This window comes from Crocuta crocuta, unplaced genomic scaffold (genome assembly GCF_008692635.1).
Source record: "Crocuta crocuta isolate KB4526 unplaced genomic scaffold, BGI_CrCroc_1.0 scaffold26, whole genome shotgun sequence".
Lineage (NCBI taxonomy): Eukaryota > Metazoa > Chordata > Mammalia > Carnivora > Hyaenidae > Crocuta > Crocuta crocuta.
Window position 1 is genome coordinate 14,071,830 of NW_027532249.1, and position 17,948 is coordinate 14,089,777.

At 36.2% G+C, this 17,948-nt stretch overlaps 1 protein-coding gene across 7 annotated transcripts in view; it reads left to right on the forward strand.

Annotated features, from left to right (window-relative positions):
• The window catches only part of RBBP8 (RB binding protein 8, endonuclease), a 97,856-nt gene extending 81,564 nt beyond the window's left edge, over nt 1-16,292 (forward strand). For 6 of the 7 annotated variants that reach the window (XM_077778138.1, XM_077778142.1, XM_077778139.1 and 3 more), the window contains 6 exons: nt 842-959; nt 2,331-2,474; nt 6,425-6,494; nt 11,077-11,173; nt 14,518-14,659; nt 16,110-16,292. In XM_077778138.1, the coding sequence (XP_077634264.1) occupies nt 842-959; nt 2,331-2,474; nt 6,425-6,494; nt 11,077-11,173; nt 14,518-14,659; nt 16,110-16,207 (669 nt within the window). In that variant the 3' untranslated portion in view covers nt 16,208-16,292. Of the gene's footprint in view, nt 1-841; nt 960-2,330; nt 2,475-6,424; nt 6,495-11,076; nt 11,174-14,504; nt 14,660-16,109 lie in introns of all 7 variants that reach the window. The other variant, XM_077778144.1, reaches the window with a different exon arrangement.
• The last annotated feature ends 1,656 nt before the right edge of the window (nt 16,293-17,948 follow it).

Here is a 17,948-nt window from a genome sequence, read left to right on the forward strand (position 1 = left end):
ATTTTTTTAAAAATTATTTCTATGAGAGAGAGAGAGCGAGCGCGTGAGCAGGGAAGGGTCAGAGAGAGAGGGAGACACAGAATGTGAATCAGGTTCCAGGCTCTGAGCTGTCAGCACAGAGCCCAAAGTGGGGCTTGAACTCATGAACCATGAGATCATGACCTGAGCCGAAGTCAGACGCTTACCCTACTGAGCCACCCAGGCGCCCCAGTACCTTCTGATTTTAAAGGCCTTTGCTGAAAAATATTTTAGTTTTAAAATAATGAAAAAATGCTAGTTACATATTTTAATTATTTTTATCAAAATAATTCATCATATGCCTTGATTAATTTTTGAAATGTACCATCAAGAAAAAAAAGTAATTTCCCAGTTGGCTTTTTAAAATATTGTATATTTTTTCAAAAATTAAAATTCCTAATGGAAATAACTCATTTGGCTTGTATTTAGCTTCTGTATAGTTTAAGAAATTCTTTTTCACTTGGTAGCATTATTCCTGAAGTATTTCACTGTTGCTGCAGTATGAAATTGTTCTTTGTACATGCTGATGTTCAACTATGTGGCAGACTGGAGGGAGACTCAGGGAATTCAGTGGACTGTACCTCTCCCTTCCCTTGGCAGCAGGCTTTCTTTTCATAGGCTTGAGAGAAGATGCTTGTATATTGAAGCTAAAAGCTAAAATGTTTTATAGCCATTTATGTATATTCCTAAAAGGTAAAAATAAATAGAGCTTAATGCCACTGTAGTGTACACTTAAAATATGGTTAAAATGGTAAATTTTAAAAGCATAAATATAAGGCCATACAGGATAATTGTTAAAATTTTTGAATTTTTAAATATTTAGGATGGCAGTCAGTCACGATTAGCAGGAGGAGAGACAGTGGACATGGACTGCACATTGGTTAGTGAAACTGTGCTTTTAAAAATGAAGAAGCAAGAACAAAAGGGAGAGAAAAGTCCAGGTAAGATTGATTTTTTTACTAATTTAATGAAAATGTGGAGGGAAGTTTATTGTCATACCATTGCATTGATGACCACAAGTGACCTCTCACCATAAACAAGGTTTTTTTCCTGTTTTGATAATATTAGATGTTTTTTAGTGAAGCTCACTTTCAATATTTCAAGGGAAAAAATCTTTAGCCAGAATCTTTTTTTTTCCCAGAAAGAATTCAAATTGTTTCCAAGGTGAAGCAAACCATAGCCAGCTGCCTGTTTTATACATAAAGTTTTATTGGAACACAGCCTCACTTACTTGTTTATGTATTGCCTATGGCTGCTTGCATTGTACCAAAGCAGAGTTGGGTAGTAGCTGCAGACCTTATTGGGCCCTCAGGCCTAAAATATTTCCTGTCTGACCCTTTAAGAAAAAGTTTGTGGATCCCTGGTAATTATCCCTAGATACTTTTTTATAAAAGGGAATCTTGAGAGTCCTGTTTTAGAAATATGAATTTCCAGAGCAATTTTTAGGGTAAAAAGGGGAGAGTCTACTGAGAAATGTTAGTATAGATTTGCCAATTAGCAATTAAATAAGAATAATGGTGTATATGCTGAGTTGCTCTACCATTTTCTGCTTCTACAGAAAAGGAGATTTGGCCAAATTAGGGGTTGACAGCCTTTTGTGAGGACAGTTAAGTCTTCATCCTAAAGCCTTGATTTTCCAAAAGGGGCAGGAACCATGGAAGGACCTTAGCAACACTCCTAACTACAGATGCATATAGCATGAGATCAACTAGACCAGGAATAGTGTCACTTACACCTTTATGTATTGAGGGGTTAGGACCTGCCACTGCGGATGCAGGGCCAAAAGCAAGGATATTCTCCAGTGATGATCTGTTAGAAACTGAGGACATTCAGACAGGAATTGGATTCGTTCCTTATATTAATACTAAACTACCAAGCGTTAATGGTAATGTAAGAAAATTAAGCAGATGAGCAAGATTCTATAGATTTGAATGTCCACTATTTATACACATCTTATTTATTAAACTTAGTATTTTTTATCATTATGATGCATTTCTATTCCTCACAGTTTTTTGATAGGGCTCATTTCAGTGTAGTATGAATTATACATGGGCCAAAAAGGAGGAAAAGACTTTTAATGTTTGTGATGACAACAACAAAAAGTAGCATTCTCTGCACATGAGTAAAGGACATTTAAAGCCCTAACATAAAGTCTTTGTAAATACAGTAACTACCTAGTCTCGGGGGTTTATTATTGCCTCATGTACATTTGAGACCAGTTTATCTTGTGGCAGTTACTACAAGTTTGATACTGGTCTACATAGAAAGCAAAAAACTTGCCTGTTGCCCTAAGCCAATGCTCTTTTACATAGATGGAGAAAGAAAAATGAATGATAGCTTAGAAGATATGTTTGATCGGACAACACATGAAGAATATGAATCCTGTTTGGTAGATAGCTTCCCCCAGGCAGCAGCTGAAGAAGAGGAATTGTCAACTACCCCTAAAAAATCAAACAGTAAGGCCATTTTCTTTCTAATTATGGCTTCTCAATTATACAGAGTTCAGTAAATTAAGTCACCAAGCTAGTTAACAGAGGCTTGATGAGGTATGTATTAACAATTAAAATTTCATATTTCTTTTTTTTTTTTTAATGGTTATTTTTTGAGAGAGAGAGAGACAGAGGGCAAGCTGGGGAGAGGCAAAGAGGAGACAGATTCTGAAGGAGGCTCCAGGCTCTGAGCTGTCGCCCCAGAGCCCAACATGAGCCTCGAACCCATGAACCGCAAGATCATGACCTGAACCACAGCTGGACGCTTAACTGACTGAGCCACTCAGGCGCCCCTAAAATTTCATATTTCTTGTAATAATTTCTTTTAGGTAGTTTTCTTTTGACATAATTGCAGACCAATAAAAGTGTTAAAAAAAAATAGTTCAGAGGATTCCCTGTACCTTTCATTTGGTTTCCCCTTATGTTAACATATGACCATAAAGTATTCATCAAAACTAAGAAATTAAATTAATTGATTGAATATTTTGAATTTCTTTATAATTTCTGCATAATGTTTGTAAAAGTTTTGAAAAGGTTCTTTGTTAAATAATAAATTAATCATTGTAATAGAGCAGAAGGAGAAAGTTTTGCAGAAAATTCAGATTAATTTTATTTGAATGCTTTACCTTCCCAGACAAAATAATGTAGCTACATTATCAGTGTCTTTTTTTTAATTCTTCTTTTTTTAATGTTTATATAGTTTTGAGAGAGACAAAGAATGAGCGGGGGCAGGCAGAGAGAGAGGGGGAGACACAGAATCTGAAGCAGACTCTAGGCTCTGAGCTGTCAGCACAGAGCCTGACGTGGGGCTTGAACTCACAGATCACAAGATAAGACCTGAGCTGAAGTCGGATGCTTAACTGACTGAGCCACCCAGGCACCCCTAATAAAAAGAATTTTAAGGGGTGCCTGGTTGGCTTAGTTGGTTGAGTTTCTGATTGCTGAATTCATCTCAGATCATGATCCCAGGTCATGAGATTGAGCCCTGCATTGGGCTCTATGTTAAGCATGGAGCCTGCTTAAGATTCTTTTTCCCTCTGCCCCCTCCCCCACTCATGCTCTCACTCTCTCTCTTAAAAAAGTCAAAGAAATTCTTTTCATCATAAACAGTAGTCTATAACACAGGTTAGTGTTCAAAGGAAAAATAAGTGAAACTCTTAAGCAGATAATCTGAATTGAAAGTTAGTTAAAATTCTTGATAAATGTCTCATTTTCTGTTGTGAGTAAAAAAGAATTTTTAGTCTAGTACAGAGGTTATAAATGAGGAGGACACCTTCTGCTGTGGTAGTCTGTCTTGATTATGTTCTCTTTGTGCTTCCATCAGGTACTAAAAAACACATCCTACCGGCACCTGGGTGGCTCAATCGGTTAGGCATCCTACTTTGGCTCAGGTCATGATCTCATGGTTCATGTGAGTTCAAGCCCTGCTTCAGGCTCTCTGCTGTCAGCGCAGAGCCTCTGTCCCACCCCTGCTTGTATTCACTCTCTCAAAAATAAACATTTTTTTAAAAAGGAAGAAAAGAAGCTTTTCAAGCTCTGACCTCTGGGGTTCACAACCTTAAAAGATCTTTCTTTCACAGATTGAAAGTTGAGTCTTGAGAAACTTAACTGAAGACCATGGGGAAGGGGAAGGGGTGAAAAAAAGTTGCAGAGACAGAGGGAGGCAAACCATTAGAGGCTCTTGAATACTGAGAACAAACTGAGGGTTGATGGGGGTTGGGGAGAGGGGAAAGCGGGTGATGGATATTGAGCACTTGTTGGGATCAGCACTGGGTGTTGTATGAAAACCAATTTGACAGTAAATTGTATTTTAAAGAAAAGAAAGTTAATTTGTTTTACGAAACACAAAGTGACTGCCAAGGATCACTTGAATTGAGAAGAAGCAGAATCTTTGGATCACTACAGAATGCCCCACAGGAAGCCCCTAGCATCTCTGTATCATAAAGAATTCAGAATTGACAAAGACTCACTTATTTTAAATGTAAACTGGATTGCATTATCTTCTCACTTTTAAAAACCTACAATCAATGGATATTTGGATGGCCAGTAAGCACATGTAAATGTGCTCAACATTATTGAACATGTGGGTCTAAGATACCACTTCATACCCACTGAAATGGTTTAAAAGTCTGGTAATAACCAGGATTAGCAGAGGTGAAGAACTGGAATTCTCACTTTGCTGGTGGGAATAGAAAATTGTACTTTGAGAAAGAGTTCAGCAAGATTTTTTTTAACAGCTTTATTAAGGTTTGTCAGTTTTTTATAAAGTTATATATACACCCACCCTATGATCCAGCAATTCCACTCCCAGGTATATAAACAAAGAAAATGAAAACACATTCACAAAACATTTTGTTCAGAAATGTTGATAGCAGTGCTGTTTGTAGTAGCTCAAAACTGGAGACAACTCAGATGTCCATCAACAGACAACTATGAATTATGGTAAATTCATATAATGGAATACGAGTCGTCAACAAAAAGGAGGGTCCTAAACTCAACAATGAATTGCCAAAACCTGTTTGAGTTAGGAAAGTCCAAAAGATGGACAAGAATACGTACTATATAATTCCATTCATGCAAACATATAACTGAGCTGTGGTGGTAAGAAATCATCCCACCATAGGGGGAGAGGAGAAACATCAGAGAACATTCTTACGCTCGTGAAGCAAAGGAATAGAAGGAAACTTCCAGGGGTGATGGAAGTTCCATGCTTTGGTTTGGATGGTAGTTGCTACTAGAGTATATATTTGTCAGAATTAATCCTAGTATACTTAAAGTCAGTGTGTTTCCTGTAATAAATTATACCTCAATAAAATAGATTCTTTTCAAAAGTCTTTAGTGACGTTCTATTGCATTCACAACAAATTTCAAATGCCTTTTGGCCTCCAGGGCCCATCATGATCTGGTACTTGCCCACCTCTTCAATCTCCTCTTTCTTAACACTTCCCTTTCTTTGCTAAGTCTCAACCACACTGGCTTTTTCTTAGTTCTTATAACATACCATACTTTTTCCCATCTCAGGAGCTTTACCTAGAATATTCTCCACTCCTTCTTGTGGCTGGCTTCTTTTTATTCATCAATTGCCATTTTCTTTGTCCTTCTTCAGATAAGCTGTAACTGTCTACTTGCTCAGTGTCTGTTTCCCTCACTGTGGTTTAAACTCCATGAGGACAGGAGACCTGGTTTCTCTTGTTGGACATTGCATGTCCTGAACTTAGCACAATGCTTGATATTTGAGTAGACAATAGCAGTTGGCTGTTTTGGTTGTCTGAATCCCAGACAACTTGGGATTCAGATCCAGGAGCTTTAGTTCTTATCACCAATTTCTGGATAAAATTCTTTAATCTGTTTCCTAGTTAATCTACCTCAAAGACACATTATAAAAATCAGGACTGGGGCACCTCTTTGGCTCAGTTGGTGGAGCATGCAACTTTTGATCTGAGGGTCATGATTTCGAGCCCCATGTTGGGCAAAGAGCTTACTTTTAAAAAAAGTCAGCAGCACTAATAAGTGAAACATGAAGATCTGTCTTGTTACTGTGCTTGGTGCCAAATGAAAATGAGCATCAGAGTAGTTCTTTTGAAGCCTAAAATACTTTCATATTCAATCTATATGTGTACAGGTACTTATATATGTAGTTTTTAAGTCTAAAGTAGTTTTATAGGTATGGTTTTTGTAGTAATTCTGAGGTAAACAAGATAATCAGCACCTCCTCGTTACTCAGATAAAAAAAATTACAGTTACAGAAATTTAAACGAATTCCCCACAGCCTAGAGTAGGAAATCCGGTTAGAATGGAAGTTTTGATATAGGTTATTTTTGTTCCAAAAAAAGCTATTCCTCAGTTCTGCTTTCAGTTTGTGTTATAATTAAATGCTTAATTCTTTTTTTTTTCCTTTATGTATGTTTTGTGTACAGCTCATAGTGATAAACAAGATAAAGTCAAACAGAAAGCATTTGTGGAGCCATATTTTAAAGATGATGAAAGGTAAGTTGGTCTTGATTAATACCAGCAACGTGATTGGAAGTACAACAGAGCTATCTTGGTCATGTACCTCTGAACTATTAGGTGGCTACTTTGGTTAAAATAGACTGCATCTTACCTACGCGTAAAAATGACAAATATTACAAATTTATGTCACTGCTACTTTTTTTGACAATGTTAATAGTTATTTTCTCTCTTTTATAACAGATATTTTTATTCTTATTCTGTTTTATTGTGGACTTTATTTGAACTCCAGGAATTTGTTAAAGTATGTAACTGTTACATAGTATATATAGGACTTTAGGTAAGGCCTTAGGTTGTGCTTGAAAATTATTTCATGAGGATTTTTTTTTTTAATTTGTAACATTTATTTATTTTTGAGAGACAGAAAGAGTCGGGAAGGTGCAGAGACAGAATCTGAAGCAGGCTCCAGGCTCCAGGCTGTCAGCACAGAGCCGTGAGATCATGAACTGAGCCGAAGTCAGTTCCTTAACCGACTGAGCCACCCAGGCACCCGAAGAGTTTTAAACCTTAAAAGAAAAACAAAGCATCTTGATTTTGAACCAGAATGCTACTTTGTCCCTTTTATTCAAAGATGGCAAATTCTGTAACTTTTAATCATGTATTGTTTATTTTAGAAGTGAAGTTAAGCGTAATAATTCAATTCAAAAGAATTTTTATGCTTTTTTCCCTTCAAGTTATGATGTTGACAAATTGAGTCCCTCAATAAGCAAAGTATATTTTATACTTTCATTTTTAATGATGTTTTTCAGTGTTTATTCATTTATTTTGAGAGCAAGAGTGAGCATAAGCAGGGGAGCAACAGAGAGAGGGAAAGAGAGAATCCTAAGCAGGATCCGTGCTGCCAGCGCAGAGCCTGAATGGGGCTTGACCTCCTGAACCAGGAGACCATTACCTCAGCCAAAATCAAGAGTGAGATGCTCAACCAACTGAGCCATTCAGGCACCCCATACTTTTTTTTTTTTAACTTTATACACTTTTTTTTTTAGTAATCTCTACATCTAATGTGAGGCTCAGTTGAACTTGTGATCCCAAGATCAAGAGTTGCATGCTCCGCTAACTGAGCCAGCCAGGCGCCCCTATACTTTGATTTCTGTTGAGAATTTTAGAGATCTGACATACCAAGATAAATCTTTATTGGTACCTATAAGACTCTAATAGATAAGAGCTATTTTTTTTAATTACTGTATGCTTAATTCTTTTCCTTTTATTTACCAGTTATCCAAAGAAATGGTACCCTAGCTTCCCAAATGTGACTAGGGAGTTGTTATTTGTGATGTCATTATGAACTCATGGATTTAAATGTTTCATGTATTTCAGTCTCTTTCACTTATTCTTTTTTTCTTAAATTTTCAATGTTTATTTTTGAGAGAGAAAGAGAAAAGGAGAGACAGAGCACAAGTGGGGAAAGGACAAGAGAGGGAGACACAGAATTTAAGGCAGGATCTGGATTCTGAGCTGTCAGCACAGAGCCTGATGTGGGGCTCTAACTCTCAAACTGTGAGATCATGACCTGAGTCGAAGTCAGACGCTCCACCAACTGAGCCACCCAGGCACCTCGCACTTATTCTTATTTATACTCAAATTGTCACATCTTGGCTCCAGTCTCTTTGAATGGGCACTACCCGAGTCTTTCCTAGCTTTCTTGCTTCTGGCATCATATATCATGTTCTAGGCTCTCATGTACACTTCCTGCCAGAGGCCTGGAATCTGCCATTTTTTCAGGAGCCCTAGTTTCTTTTAGTGAAAAACAAATTTAGTTTAACCACTAGTGTCGCTCATTGCTACAGTTAGTCATTGTATCTAGAACTTTTAGGTAGTCATTGTAAATCTTTTAGGTGGACAGAGTTAGGAATAAGGTTTTTGTTTCATTTTTGTTTTTCAAGATAACTGTACTTTTTCATACCAATAGCTCCAACTCAGGTTCAAAACTACAGGATTTTTATGTAACCTCTTCTGTCTCACATCTGTATCTACTTTCCCCCTACTGAAAATTTTACTTTTGAGTTCTACAAACAGTAGTTCAGTACTACAAACTACAAACTTTATTCTTTAGTTAAATGAGAAATTATGTTTGTAGTACTGAAAAGTAAAATTTTCAGTAGGGGGAAAGTAGATACAGATGTATATATAGAGCAGTCTCAGAATAATGTAAATTATCATTGATAATATGATTTATGAAAATGGCTTAACATGTCTTTTTGGGGGTTTTTGTTCTTAAGCTGTATCGTGTTATCTGCATCTTTTCATATAAATTCTAAAAATGAAAAAAGAAATGTCTATTATAAATGTACAGTCTAGTCACCGTATTTTATTTATGTATTTATTTCTGAGAGAGAGAGAGAGACAGTGTAAGGGTCAGGGACAGGGGAAGGTCAGAGAGAGAGAGGAAGACACAGAATCTGAAGCAGGCTCCAGGTTCTGAGCTGTCAGCCCAGAGCCTGATGTGGGGCTCAAACCCACGAACCATGAGATCATGATCTGAGCCGAAGTCAGATGGTTAACCGACTGAGCCACCCAGACATCCCTAGTCACTATATTTTAAAGCCATTTGGAACAATTATTTTTCATGTAGGTATACCACCAACTCAGTCCCTAGGTTTGTTTTATTTTGCTTTTGAACTTTTTAGGTTTTTCTTTTTATCTTTAATTCTTTTTTTAAGTTACATAAACTATATACACAGTATCAGAGGCTACAAAACAAGGTATATTCAGATAAGTCTGGCTTCTAACATTGTCCCCTTTACCTCTTAGCTCCCTATCCCTAAAGGTGACCATTTGTTAAAAATTATGGTTTTCAATCCATTTTAAAAAATAAAAGTAAATATCTATACAGAAATATATTGTCAGTCTCTCTCCCCTTAGACAAATGGTAGAGTGCTATTATATACTTTATTCTGCTTTTGCTTTCTTCGCTTAAGTATATATCCTGGAAATCACTCATAATAGCATATAGTGATATTCCTCACTTCTTTTTTTTAGTTATATAGTACTTTATTGATGGTACCATCAATAAATTAATGGTTAAATAAAAACCAATAAATTTATTGGTTAATTCCTTAGTAATGGGTTTTTGGGGTATTTACACTTATGCTAACAGAATGCTGCATTGAATAATATTTTACATTCTTTTTTCATAATTTTATATATCTTTGGTATAGACTTCTTGAAATAAGATTGCAAGGGAAGAACTGTCATTTCAAATAAATGAGTAGTTTTATTTATTCTGAAACCATTAGATAGCTGGAGATTCAGGAGGTGGGTCTGACACATGGGCATTGTAAAAGTCTCAGAGTTCGCATTGTTTCTTTCCCCACAGACAACACTAGCAAACCTTGGGAAGATGGGTCGTGTTATAAGAGGGAAAGAAGCTTTAAAGTTTGCTACAGATGCCAGTCTACTAGTAGATTCCCTGCAACCTTATAACGCACTATAGAAGCAGAATAGATAGTACTCAGAGGAGAGGATATGATATGGCCAGAATGTATTCTACATAAGCTTTTAAAATTCCATAAACGATTTGAAAGAAAGCAATTTTTATCTGTCCTTTTAATTTACAGATTGCTCTAAGGCTGAGAGTTGTTGGGTTTAAGAACCCAAAAGACCTATAACCTCATATACTTTGACACAGAGGGATTGGAGCTTTCTTTTGAGGGAAAGTGCTTGTCAAGTAGAGAGGCATACAATCAAAATACCTCAAAGGATTGGATATGTTACCAATAAGTTGTTTTAGAAATCAGTTTTTGTGAGTCAGACTGTTTAAGCCCACTGGGGATGTTTCTGTTATAAACAAATATGTATACCAACACTTAAGGTGTCATTTACCTATTTTGTAAGTTTGGATTTTTCTATATTGGGCTTTAAAACTTAAAGCAGGATACAAGTATATTAAAAGTTCTGTGCTTTTTTTTTTTTCCCAGAACACTCCATACCTCATTAATACCTCAGTGGCTTTGACCTTTCCTGGGTTTCCAGGAGTTCTCAATAGGATCTGATCCATATAAGGATAAATGCAAATAATTGTTCCTAACATTTTGAAGAATCCAGGGTGAATAGAGGCAGCAAAATAAATTTTTAGAGAAAATGAAGATGACATACAAACAGATGAATCTCTTTTTCAAGGGGAATAGGTTAGCCCAGAAATACAGGTTCTTAAAGAAAACTGAGTTAACAGAGGTAGTTATTCTTTTTTTGGTTATGTTATACCAATTCCTGACTTTAATAATACAATATTCCTTTTTAAATTAGGTTATTTTATATATTATTTTCAGCCAACCAGGTAAATTTTCAGGCAAAAATAGGAAATAATAGTTATCTTTTTTCAGTTAGAGAACAATATACATAAAAATACCTGACATATAGTAGGCACCTAATAAGTATTTAATGAAGAATGCATGAAAAAATCGTTTTCTAACATACTGAATAAACATTTCAAATAAAATGAGTGAATGTTTTGGGATTATTTCTTCTCTGGGTCCTCACCTTTGTTAATTAAAAATCTAAACCAAAGATCTTTATAGTAACAAATGGATTAATTTTTAAATTTAATTCATTTTTCTTCCAGAGAGACTAGCTTACAAAATTTTCCTCATATTGAGGTAGTTCGGAAAAAAGAAGAGAGAAGGAAATTGCTTGGACACACATGTAAAGAATGTGAAATTGTAAGTACTAATGTAAATACTGTCCAGTGACTGTTTTTAATATGGCTTTAGATTATAAATGCATTTTTTAAAAATCATAGATACAAATCTAGAAACCTAGTTCAGGCCAGGAATAGCAGGATGAATAATGAAAGAGCACACCAGTTGTGACCTGCGAGATATAAATAGATGAAAATGAAAGCCCTCAACTTCTCTCAAATTTTCAATAAGTGAACCTGGAACCTAAGCCCTAGTTCTTTTTACCAGCCTAAGACATTTTGCCATTTTTCTTTTCTGTGTTTATTTTTATTTGTTTTAATGTTTCCCCTGATGTTATGTTACAGCAAAGCTCTTCTATATAAAGTATTTGGGGAAATTTTTGATATTTTATTTTAAAAAATTTATTTTTACATTTATTTATTTTTGAGAGACAGAGACAGAGCACAAGTGGGGAGTGGGGAGCAGAGAGAGAGAGAGAGAGAGAGAGAGAATCCAAAGCAGGCTCTAGGCTCTGAGCTGTCACCACAGAGCTGTCAGCACAGAGCCTGACACAGGGCTCGAACTCACAAACCACGAAATCATGACCTGTGCTGAAGTCAGACACCCAATGGACTGAGCCACCCAGGTGCCTCTTGATATTTTAGTAGGAAACTTTAACCAGCACTCTCAGGAAGTGAGATGTATTCATATTTTTTTTCTGAATAAGTGGTGTGACCATAAGCTCTTAACTTTTTCCCCAAACATTCCTTCCTAAACAAATTGTGATGAACAGGCTCTATTTCACCCTTAGAGCACAAGTACATCTTCCTCTTATACATTGTCCATCTTGAACTATTGAAGTAGGTAGTACTCCTCCTGTCTACCAGATATCTCTCAGGTAGGTTCTGTGTTTTCCTGAAACATGCTTCTTTATTTTTTTTCCTTGCTATCTGTTAGCTATTAGATGCCTGCCTCTAGCAATTTAGTTCCCCGTTTAAATTTTCTTTTTAATAGCTGTGGGCTAGAAAACCTGAAAACCAAGCAGATTAAAGTTCTGTATGGATAGTTTGTAGTGCAGGTAAGCATTTGGTGAGAAATAGCCTCTAACAGTGGCAATATAAATTGAGATTGCTATTTTGGAAAGCAGTTTGGCATTGCAAGCAAAATCTGTATCATGAATTTCCTAACACAAATTGAGCATACCATGATTTCTTAACTAAAGAACATGGTCTATCCTATGCAGACCTCCGATTTTTAGTTATAACCATGACTCTTACACTGCCAGTTAGAAAAAAAGCTCTTGTGCTAGAAACACTTAATTTGCTTTCCTTCTCTCAGGAATCATTGCCTGTGCTGTTATTCAGTCTCTAAAAACTATTATCTCATACATTTAATTCCAATGTTTTTGTTGTTTAAGATAGGAGATAAATCTGTTCCTGTTAATCTCTCATGACTGACCAGGAGTCAAATTGCCAGTCCTACATATTTAAATATCTGTATGCTTACCATTCCTAAATGTATTCCCAATGTCTCTTCCACCTGTGGAATATGTAATACATGTGGAAGTGTAATAATCATCTCAAGTTTTCACTGCTGATTCCCAAGCCTCTTGAGTCTCCTGTATGTCCATTCTTCTAGCTGCTTAAACCAAAGCTCTTATAGTTGTCCTCTGTTCTGTTCTTTCATTTCTCACTAACCGATCTATCAGCAAATCCCATCAATTCTGCTTTCAAAATGTATCCCATTTCCACCCACTTACTATCACCACCACTAACCCCCTGGACCAAGGCACCATTTCATCTTGCCGGGACTATTGAAATAACTTCTAAGTGCTTTCCTTGTGTTGTTTTGCTTTAATTAACCGACGGTTTCTAGAAAGCAGTGTTAGATTCACAGCAAACTAGAGCATAAAGTACAGAGAATTACCATATACTTCTGTCCCCATTTTTCTTTTTTGTCTCTTCACAATATTTCTTTCTTTTTGAGAAAAGTATTTCTGAGATGTTAATGATTTTATTGCCCCCAGTTGGGAAATTGCCTAGGATTAAAGGTCTTCTTTATATCAGCAATGGGTGCTTCAGTTCCTGGCCTACATGCCAGAGGGGAGAGAGAGTCAGAAATGTGGGCTGGCAGGACAGGGCGTGAGAGCATCAGCACAAGGTGGCTTGGAGAGGACAGGCATCTACTTAATTTCTGTCTTCCCAGTGTACTTTTAGCACAGCATTGAATGGTCTTTTTTTTTCCTAATGACCTTTTTAGAATAAAAATTAAATCTTGTCATTTCTCTACGTGAAACCCTTAAATATCTTCCCATCTCACAAAGAAATAGAATCTAGAGTTCTTATCAGAACAGCAAACTCTGGCACCCCACTTCCTCTCTGATGTTGGTCACCACCCTCCCAGGTTCTCACTGTGTTACAGCTACACCGACCTACTGGTGCTTTTGTGTATGTTGTAATTTGGTGGCAGCATTTCTCTAAATAGATTGATAACCATGATTCTCTAAGGTCATCCCACCCCAGTGTCCAGGCTCAAGTAACAAAGTCTTGTCAGTGAGAAAAATGAAGAAGTCCCCAAAATAGTTGTTTCAGAAGTACCCAGAAGCCTTTAACTAATTTGTGTAAAAGAAAAATGTATTTAAAACCTTTACTTCAACCTTAAGTTATAGTCTAATTCTGCCAGTAAATTATCAATTTGCTTTTTAGTTTCTCAAGTATGAAGTGGGATTGGCTGGATTGTGTGGTCCTGTGGTGTGTTCTATTACACTTCACACAACTGCCTTGTTTTCAAAAGACCTATACATTTTTTACATACAGGTTAAAACCTTGTTTTCATGAAATTCAAGTTGTTTGGGTTGCAGTTGCAAGAAATATGTCTTTGATCTTAATTAAAAAATACTTAAATGGGATCCTGAAGCCTGCAACATTCAAAACTAAACTTTTATTTGTAAAAACCTAAATTAAAAAATTACTTCAAAACACACGTGTTATATCCAAATAACAACTGAGAAAAGTGCCAAAGTGCAGTTTTGTTACTGGCCTGACAAAGTTGACTCTGCACCCTATAGACCAGCTGTGCCACTAAGCATGTTATAAAGTTAAGCTGGCAGGTTTGGGGTTTGTATTGTAAGACTATTGATGAAAAAAAGAATCATATTGATTTACATTGTGACACAAGCTACAAGCTCCTTTTCTCATTTGTGGAGCAAACATTTTACAGACCAGCACCGGTGTTATTAGTAGTAATTACTGATATTGTCTTCAGCGAGTGTCGTTCCCTAACATGCTGAATACTTTGACAACTTCCTTAGCTTCTGGTTTTAATCAATAAGCATAATAGTCCATGTATTATTTCTAAATGAAAAACTTACCAGTTTTTATTATCAGTATTATGCAGATATTCCAGCGGAAGAAAGAGAAAAGAAGCTGGCTTCCTGTTCAAGACACCGATTCCGCTACATTCCACCCAACACACCAGAGAATTTCTGGGAAGTTGGTTTTCCTTCCACTCAGACGTGTATGGAAAGAGGTGAGAATATAAGTTATAATATTTTGGAATTAATTTTTTTGAAATAGTGTATATACCCAAGTCTAAACATTAGACTTTTTTCCCATGGTTCTCCTTATTATTTTTTTGTTGTTGTTTATTTATTTTTGAAAGAGAGACAGACTGAGTGGGGCAGGAGCAGAGAGAGAGGGAGACACAGAATCTAAAGCAGCCTCCATCCAGGGCTCAAACTCATAAGCTATGAGATCATGACCAGAGTCAAAGTCGGACACTTAACCGACTAAGCCACCCAAGTGCCCCTCCCCCATGGTTCTCTTTACCTTCTGCTCAGGGGCTAGTTCTATGACATAAAAAACAAATTCCTAAAGATAAAAGAATTAACTTTCACTTTGAGTAATGCCATTGGAATCAGAGATTGTATATAATCACTTTAGTTATATATTCATTATCCTGGTTTGTCATTCAAATTTCAGAAAGTAAATGTCTCTTTTATCCTATCATCAAAATGACTTTTAATAAAATAACAACATTATAAAAGTTGCCAGCAATGTGTTGTTAAAAAGAGAGAATCTTTTTAAAGCAATGAGTCTGAATTTTAGATATGGGTCTTTATAAACCATATCTGAGTAAAAAGGACCTTTGTTTGTTTGGCAGCTGTTGTAACTAGCTCCTTCAAGTATATATAGCACTTACATTTTATATGATTTCAGAATGTATACAGCTTTGAAGCTAAGTCTCTTGTAGCTATTACAATATATTTTCATTTTCCCCATTAATAAGCCAAATTAAGTTCCCTTTGACAAATGCTGCTGCCTGGTCTTCAGATAGAATTACACAATCCGGATAGAGCCTGTTTTTCTGCGCCTACCATGGCCTAAGGGGGTATAGCAGAGTGCACAGCATATGACTCAAGACACCGTAGCAGAATCGGGTGGTTGAAGAGTACAGGGCCATGGGCACATCTTCTAAAGTAGCTGCTGCAGAAAGTCTTTTTGATAATCACCTGGAATTTTAATAGCAAACCATTCTTGTTTAGCTGTTTGTCCCCATTTGCAACCTGTAGGAGGCAGAATAGGAAAGTACTTAAGAGCTCTGGTTCTGGGAGTTAGACAGATCTTGGGCAAGGTCCCATCTCTCCCCCTTCATAGCTTTGTGAACTTGAGTAAGTTACTTAACTTCCTTGGGTCTCCATTACCTCTTCTGTGAAGTAGGTATAGTAGAAGCTACTTCAAAAGAATGTGAGCATTAGCTGAGGTCATATATATAACATTTGAGAAATGTTTGCTGTTACTGTTAGTATCAGTGAGGAGACTGATGCTAAGTAGGGAAATCATGCATTAACATCGCACAGCTAATAATCACAGGATCATGTAAACTTAGAAGGCATTAAATAAGACAGTTTTGCTGGGTACATGCTGAAAGAAATGCATGTTGCAAATACAGTCTTCTAAATTTGTCATTTGTTTTTAAGGTTACATTAAGGAAGATCTTGATCCTTGTCCTCGTCCCAAAAGACGGCAGCCTTACAATGCAATGTTTTCTCCAAAAGGCAAGGAACAGAAGACATAGATGTTGACACAAAAACAGGATGGAGGACAGTGTTTCTTTTTAGTTATTTATAGTTAAAGTTGGTATTAAACACTGATTTTTCTGATCTTCTGTACTCTGACTTTATTAATCATTTTTCTATTGCAAGTGTTTTTAAATGGCATTAACCTACCACACAAACAACTATTTAAAATGTGGATACACTTATGTTATATTTTCTTGCTTTTGCACCTTTAAAATAATAAGATGTTTTCATTTTGCACTCTAACTTAAGAGTTGTTTATTTACTTTATTTGGTAATACCTAATTACAGTTTTGAAAATATGATAGTTGTAGTCTCTGATTTGTTGCCTTTTAGGTCTTTTCACTTGACTTTCCCTTGGTATTTACATTCCGTAATGGCTTTGTGTTAATCACTACAAATTTTCCTTCTCTTCATCAGTTGCTTCTTTGTAGGTCATTCCATTTCTGACATTTAAGTCTTAAAAAAAAAAAAAAAGGCTAAATTTTAGTAGTCCTTTTAACTTTCCAGTTTCTTTCTTTTTCTGGCTTGAAATGAGCTCCTATTCCATAGTGAATTCCTATAGAGGCTTGATTACAAATATCAACCTTTTTTCATTTTTCATATATTATAAATTAACATAATCCTCTGATCATCCTATTCCACGTCTTCACAGTCTCTTCATCATACTTTTCTAAAGGTTTCAAGCTGGATTTATTGAGTTCTTCTCTGCCCATGTGTTCAAGTTCAGTTGTATTTTTTTTCCTCTGGATTGACTGATATTATTAACTTCCAGTTTGGCAACAAAACAGATATCTTGATTCAGCAAATTTCTGTTCCTCTAGGACCTAGTGTCTGAGTCATCAAGATGACAGACCACATCTGTGTCATCCACCGTTTCTGGTGGCATTTTGTTTGTCAGTGTCTTTTTTGGGTATCTCTAATCCACATCTTGACCGTATTACTCAAGCAGGAGAACATGAGACACTGAATGGAATGCCTCACTAAGATCTAACTGTGTAGATAAAACTCTTCTCAGAGTTCCTAACAATCTCTGCCTAATCTCATCTTCATGTATCAAGGTTCTCATGTGAACAAATGACATCAATTTGTGTTTTCAGAGACAGAATCACCAAAGAAATCACATATACTGAGTACCTTCTATACGTCAGACCCCTTATGTGCATGGTTTGGCTCTGAATGTGATCTGAATTTTTTATAATCCTGCCCTAGCTTCTATTCAGCACTTGTCTTCCCTTCCCAAATGGTTTATCCAATGTTTGATTTTTTTTCTCTGCTGACAGTGAGCCAATCTCTCCAAAATAATAGCAACCATTCATTGGTAACTTGCTATATGCCAGAAACTGTGTTATACTCTTCACATAGATTTTTCTCTTTTAATCCTCAAATAATCTTGTGAATTTATGTGTCAGCTTAATGTTAAGCTGCAAAAAATGGACCCAAAAAACAAATTAAACAAGTGACTGGTTTTATTTTTCTCGCATTAAAAAGTCTGGAGGTCAGCAGTCCAAGGCTGGTAATGCAGCCCCATGATGCCCTCACGGATCCAGATTCTTCTGGCTTTCATACTTTGTATGTGACCTTCATCCTTGTCACTATAAAATAGTTATGCCACCTCTAGCATCACATCCATGTTCTAGACAGAAGGAAGGGAAAAGAAAGTATATGTCATTTGTTTTTGTCCCTCTTTAAAAAGTTTTCCACTTAAATAAATAAACTTGAAAATAAAAGGGGTCGCCT